We start from the raw sequence: 6,758 nt of genomic DNA, 5'->3' as shown, positions 1-6,758 counted from the left end.
ATTAATGGTTTATTTATGAAAAATTTATTTTTATATATTTTAATTCTCTCAGACATTTGATGCATTATAACATGTACAGGTTACATTGAAATATATGTTTATTATAAGTAAATATATACATCAGAGTTAAAACATTGATAAAATTTACAAATTCTTAAGGCAATAAACCCTGTAATAAAAAAAATAAACTGTATTAATTTGATATAAGAAAGCATTTTACTATGTAAAAACAGAAATTAAAAATGTCTATATAAAATAATAGTTCAGTATTATTACATACCAAAAGCACATAATTCTTTGCTTCTTCTAAAGTTGGATAACCTCTTTCAGAACTGTTAAGAAACTTGCGTATAACATTCAAACAATCAATTCCGAGGTTTTGATGAGCTAAAATATGGCATTTATAAGGATCAAAGTATTGAAATTCACATATTAATACATCGTGGGCATGCAAAGATTCATCAACAGCTACCATAATGCATCCTCTTTTTCCTATAGTTTTGTCCACCTTCGTTAAAAAAATAATATTAATAATTTTGTTTTATCATTAGCGATAAAGAATTACTATAATTACCGTGATTCTTCTTCGATATTTTAATAATAATGGTAAAACAAAGTTCATCCAAGCATCATTTTTTCGCATATTCCGAAACCAGAATTTATCTATCAAATTTCGTTCTGATAACATACTCGCATTCTGAAATTGAAGAATGAGAACTATTCACTAAATTATATTCAATTTTAAAAAATCTAGCAATGACTTGCGTGAGTTTTCCAGCTGTTAAAACATTGTATTTAAAAATAACTTTTATATTATTAATACAATGAATAAATTTACGTGTGGCGGCATCTGTTATGAGATTTTGTTTTAAAAAATATAAAGATTTTTTCTGTTATCGAATAGCAAAAAGCTTAGGAGGATAGGGTAGGTATGAGTTTTGTATAAAATTATAAATACTAATAACACCTTCATTAAGTCTGACCCTTCTCGAGATATGACATATGACACCCTTCTATCTCCCTTCCCAGTCCACCGTTAACCAGCAAAATTTAATAGCATGAATGCCCCTTATACGCAAGCTATCATGCCATATTTCGTTTCTTCATCCTTTCCCCATCCTGAGATATTAAGTAAAATAAAATAGACACCAATATACACACATGGAATTTTTTTTATCGTCTCTTTGACTTTTTAGGGTTCAGAAGATGTCAAAAAGTGTACATTTGCAAAAAACTAGGGAGTGTCAAAACTGACAAGATTCCAATACTTTCCATTATGTATACATAACAGCCGGAAAAATAATAAATATTTACCTTAGGATCGTACTGTCGTGCTGTTCTTCTTCTCAACTGTGGTATGATTTCTTTCATATACCAATTATTTTCATGTTTTCCATACATTTTTGGCTTCATTTTTAGTTGGTATAAGTACCGTAACTTGCAAAAATGGCATTTAAGTCGTTTTACTTGTTCTAATTGACACATTCCGTCATTGTTCACACAGGAGAAAGTTTTCCTCTTTCTGATGCAATTAATGAAGAAATGTATGCAAGATTTACACGCAAAATATCCATAATAGTCTGTCCATGCCTGATGTCCGCAGCATTTGCATATAGAAACTATATTTCCACCTGAAAAGTAAATATGAATGTAGATTATTTACTCTATGAAATATATATATTTTTTTGTTATATAAATTTTAAAAAACTTTAATGGAACAACAATATATAAAACATAAAATTTTAATTACCTCTTCCTGATCTGAATTGTTCAATTTGTTCGACATTTGTCATATTTAGATGATTAAAACTATTTTAAAAAATTGTAAATACTTAAGTTAAAATCGTTAAAACTTTCCTGCTGCCATGAAAGAAATTAAGTCTCAATTATTTCTTTTATACGATAAACTTCCAGCAGTAATTTGCATAATAATTACAGAATCAACGATATTTTTAAATTAATTTTCTTATATTTTATAAATATTAATTACCATAACTTGTTGAAATTTCTGAAATTATCAATTGTGATAAAACAAAAAAGGAAGATTTTTTTTAACACTTTCTTGCCTGTGGGCATTAAGAGAACTTCTTTTGTTTGTTGTTTAAGTTATGGTAACGCAACACTGCTCAGGAAACAAGGGAGCTAATCTGAATGAAAAATGTTTCCAGAAATTAATTTCGGCTGGTTGGTGAGAGACGAAACCCAATATATCTAGCCTCGTTTCTTACTTCCTGGTCGCTCTATTGTTGGACTAGTCAAGTCCGCAATGAACATAATTCAAAGGACCGTTTGTGCCCACGAGGCGAAAAAGAAAACATAATGAATGTTTTGCAGGAATATTAACATTAAATTCATGTGTGAAGTATTCGTAAGTGATGAGTGTTTAATTTATAAATATCGTTTATTAAGAACGCATGCAGAAAATGAATTATTCTGCAATGTGGACACTAAGTGGGCCTCTTTTCGCTGACAGACGGTAAGGGACAGGGGCCCTAAACCATCCGGATGGATCACCACTAGAATAATCCTGGGGATTTATCGACCTATCCAGATTCGAACCGGGTCCCCTAGACCGGTAGGTTGCCACCTTGACAGCTCGGCCATGAGGCCACGGCTTTTATTTAGCTCACTTTTACTTAATTAATTTTTATTAAAGTTGCGTTAGATATCTAAGGGCTTTTCTACGATTTATCTCCATTAATAGTTGAAATAAAGCCAATTAGTCAGTAAATAAGTATTAACTGACAAATTAGCTTTATTACAACTATTTTTGCTGAGAAATGTTTTCGTATGTTGCTTACTTTTGTAAACAACATGAAACAATAGGAAAGAACAAAAGAAAAAAATTGAATGGATAATAAATAAAATAATTGAATACACATAAGTATTAACTTTTTTCTGGCGGCAATTGCAATCAATACAATGTTGTTATTATTATTGTTGTGTTTACTGGGATATACTCGGTTCACACCAGTGGCTGTGTACTATGCCGGACCAGAGTCAAGGCATAACAATCAAAATAAAACTAAAATTAAATAAGTGTGCCAGTGTCAGTGTCTGTATTCAGGAATTTCCTAACAATATGGCATGTATTCAATGTAGTGGCCTTCTATAGTGTTATGTATGTATTTCTATTCAATTGTAATGTTCCCAGGCTTTATTGTAGTGTGTGTGGTATCACACCTGTACAGGAAAGAACAACAGGTACGATAAGCACCCTATTTATCCTTGACAAATGCCTTATTTTTTGGGCGGGTTCTGTGTATTTGCTAATTTTTCAGTGCACGTGTTTTGTACATTGTGAATGTTTGGAATGGCTATGTCTATAATGTATGTAATTTTATTGTGTTTGTCAATGAGTGTGATGTCTGGTCTGTTGTGGTAAATTGTTTTCTGTGATTATGGCTCTGTCGTAGTACAGTTTGTGCGTGTTGTTTTCCAATACTGTCTGTGGAATGTATTTGTAGTATGGTTCGTGGATGTCTAATAATTTGTGTTTGTTTGCAAGCTCTTGGTGTATTATATTTGCTACTTGATTGTGTCTATGTAAGTAATCTGTCTGTGCCAAGAGCTTGCAACCAGAAGTGATGTGTTGTATAGTTTCTGGCATGATGTGACATTTTCTGCATGTGTCATTTGTGAGTGTTGTATCTTTGAGTATGTGTTTTCTGTAGTTTTTAGTATTTATGACCTGATCCTGTATGGCAATCATGAATCCTTCCGTCTCCCCAAAGAGGCATCCCCGATCTAACCAGCTGTTTGACGCAGTTTTGTCAACAAAATCCTGGGCCAGGTCGTAAGGATGCCTGCCATGGAGAGCCTTTTGAGCCCATGATTGCTTAATGTTGTCTATGCTTTTTATATGTTGTGTCATGTCTGTATGTTGTGAGTGTAAGTTTAATGGTGTGTTATTTGAGTCTGCTAGAGTTACTGCTTTATGTAACTGTGATGTTTCTTGTTTCTTGTAGAAAAACTCTCGCAGTGACTGTATTTGTTTGTAGTGAAGGTTAACTATGTCAATCAGGCCACGTCCGCCTTCTTTACGTGGAAGGGTTAATCTTTCTGTGGCGGATTTAGGATGATGTTGTTTATGCTTAGTAAGTGTTGTTCTTGTTTTCCTTTGGAGTTGCTCGAGATCTGTGTGAGTCCAATGTATAACTCCAAAAGAGTATGTGAGTACTGGGATGACATATGTGTTTATTGCTTTAACTGTGTGTTTTGCATTTAACTGTGTTCTAAGTATAGCGTTTAACCTACTTTGGTATTCTTTAATTAATCGTTGCTTTATTTGTGTATGTTCTGTTAGTTTGGCCTGTTGGAATCCTAAGTACTTGTAGAACTCGCCCTCTTCCATGGATTCAATAACGTCTCCATTTCCAAGTGCAAAATCTTCTTTCTTCAGGATTCCTTTTTCTATGTGAAGTTTTTTGCATTTGTCTAGGCCAAACTCCATTTGTATGTCCTTAGTGTATGAATGTGTGATTTGTAGGAGTTGATGAAGTTGTTTTTGTGTGGATGCATAAAGTTTTATGTCGTCCATGTACATGAGATGTGAGAGTGTAAACTGTGTTGTTTTTTCGTGTCTGATATTGTAGCCGTATTGCGTGTTGTTTAACATGTTGGATAATGGATTCAGGGCTAGGCAGAACCAGAGAGGACTCAAGGAATCTCCTTGAAAAATTCCTCGCCTAATGAATATTTCGTTTGTTTGTATGGAAGTGTTACTAACCCTGAGATGTAGTGTTGTTCTCCAGTGCTGCATAGTGTTTTGGAAGAATGCAATGAGTGATGGATGTATTTTGTACATGTGTAGAATATGTAGCAGCCAACTGTGTGGAACACTGTCGAATGCTTTTCTGTAGTCTATATATGCCGTGTCTATGTTTCTGTGTTGTTTGTGTGCTTGACGTAGAATGAACGAATCTATGAGTAACTGTTCTTTGCATTCCCTGTGATTTCTAGAAAAATCTATTTTATTTGCAGTGAAACTTTGATTAAAATTAAACTGTAGCAATTTTTCAGTAAGAATCATTATTTCTACTGGTTTTCCTATAACTCCAGGATTAGTCCAAAAATCTAACTAAAGTATAAGCAACTTTCCAAAGAAACTTACAATAAAGTTAAAATACATTAAAGAATTTAAATTACCTCAGCATCATTGCGAAGCCATTGAAGAAATTTCAGACGGGTTTCATTGGATGGTGTGACACGAAATACAAAATATCTAAGAGACATTTAATTACATTAATATCATTTATAATTAAAAATACGAAAAAATGAAATAACCTACCCGTCATATTTCTTTGGAGGACTGTCATCGCCGTCACTATTAATTGCAAAAGCGCTTGCAAGAATGCACACAGTTAATAAAATAGTCTTCTTTTGCATCGTAAGATGTAAAAGTATTAAAATGAGAAATAAAACGTAGTTTTATACTAAGATATTAGGTCTTTGTCATGATGACTTTAATTAAATATTGTTAAGGATATATATAATGAAACTAATGTTACAATAACGTTTTAAAATTTTATAGAATTTCCGGGTTTAAAATTTTTAAAAGAAGTTACACAATTATTGCTATTGAAGCTTACGTAAACTAAATATTTACTTTTATATTATTAATTATGATAAAAAGACATAAGTGGTAAACAATTTATAAAAATATTATAAATATACTGTATAAATTCTTTAATTCAATGTATGACTAATAATTTTATTTGACTGTTTCTGTTTATAAGCATTAATTTATGTTTTAAATGTTCGATTTAGTAATTATTCTTAGATTATATAAGTACTTCAATCGTTTCAAATTTGCGTTTTCGAGCTTTTTGCGAATCTCGATGTTTTCAGTCCACCTGAATCCAAAAATTTAAAATAACAGGAAAATATTCCGTGTGTCTTGGGGTCTATTTCGTTTAATATCTCAAGATGGGATAAATATTCATATTAAGAAACGAAATTTAACATAATAAATTGTACATAAGGGGCGTAAAGCTAATAAATTTTGATGATTAATGTTTGTTTAGTTATGGCAATGAAACACTTGGGCGATATTCCTAGTGGGAATACATTCTGGGAAATCTTTTTAAGGGAAACTAGCTCCTATTTAGGAGTTACAAACGTGGAGATAACCGGAATACGCCACGTGGCCAGCCCGTCCGAGCGAAGCGCGAACTCACTACCGAACTCCCACAGCCGATTGCAGAGACAACGTTTAGAGCCCGGCGGCGGTTTACAGATCGGGTAGACCGCTGTTCAGAAAAATTTCATTGCAGAGACGGTGTTTCTCCCCTGCCACAATGTAGACAGCGTTTAGAAACAAGTTATTTGACCTACTTTCTAGACTCACTCGACAGCAGGTTTAGAGGGCTTTTCGATTCGAATGGTAACTTTGTTCGTGGAAAAGTTTAGATAAAAACAGATATCGTTCCTTTGATAAATGTTGTAAACGGTATGAATCGACAAAATTATTCATTAATTAATTGCTTGGAGCAAAAACAACAAAATTAAATACTTTAAATTTGTTCTAAATGTTCCAATTTCCATATTCAAATGGGCGAAGACTTAAACTTCGATTAATTTCTGACGTCACAAACAAATAACCCGATTGGCCGAACGACTCCTAATACAGGGGAGTAACAGCGAAGTAAGTAAGAGCTAATGTTTTGCCGAAGTTCGTTTAGAGAACGGTCAGAAATAGACGATCGTCGTCTTTGCAACGCATTTTAAACCGCGGTTCAGCTAGCCAACGTCTGTAG

At 33.0% G+C, this 6,758-nt stretch overlaps 1 protein-coding gene across 1 annotated transcript; it reads right to left on the bottom strand.

Moving 5' to 3' along the window:
- LOC111633780 lies at positions 1-1,885 on the bottom strand. The gene is made up of 5 exons (XM_023378412.1): positions 1,751-1,885; positions 1,315-1,631; positions 575-697; positions 281-508; positions 1-169 (listed from the first exon to the last, which is right to left on the bottom strand). The coding sequence occupies exons 1-5, from the start codon at positions 1,791-1,793 to the stop codon at positions 155-157; spliced, it is 726 nt and encodes a 241-aa protein (XP_023234180.1). The 5' UTR covers positions 1,794-1,885; the 3' UTR covers positions 1-154.
- Between the last annotated feature and the right edge of the window lie 4,873 nt (positions 1,886-6,758).

Source organism: Centruroides sculpturatus, unplaced genomic scaffold (assembly GCF_000671375.1).
Source record: "Centruroides sculpturatus isolate CEXI.00-Female unplaced genomic scaffold, Cexi_2.0 scaffold723, whole genome shotgun sequence".
NCBI classification, from domain to species: Eukaryota; Metazoa; Arthropoda; class Arachnida; order Scorpiones; family Buthidae; genus Centruroides; species Centruroides sculpturatus.
Note: the sequence above shows the minus strand (reverse complement) of the source record. Positions and strands in the feature narration are given on the sequence as shown.

Coding starts and splice junctions, on each gene's coding strand:
- LOC111633780 (XM_023378412.1), bottom strand. CDS start 1,793: ATGACAAATGTCGAACAAATTGAACAATTCAGATCAGGAAGAG. Junction 1,632..1,750: donor ACAATTCAGATCAGGAAGAG/GTAATTAAAATT, acceptor TTTACTTTTCAG/GTGGAAATATAGTTTCTATA. Junction 698..1,314: donor CACGACAGTACGATCCTAAG/GTAAATATTTAT, acceptor CTTCAATTTCAG/AATGCGAGTATGTTATCAGA.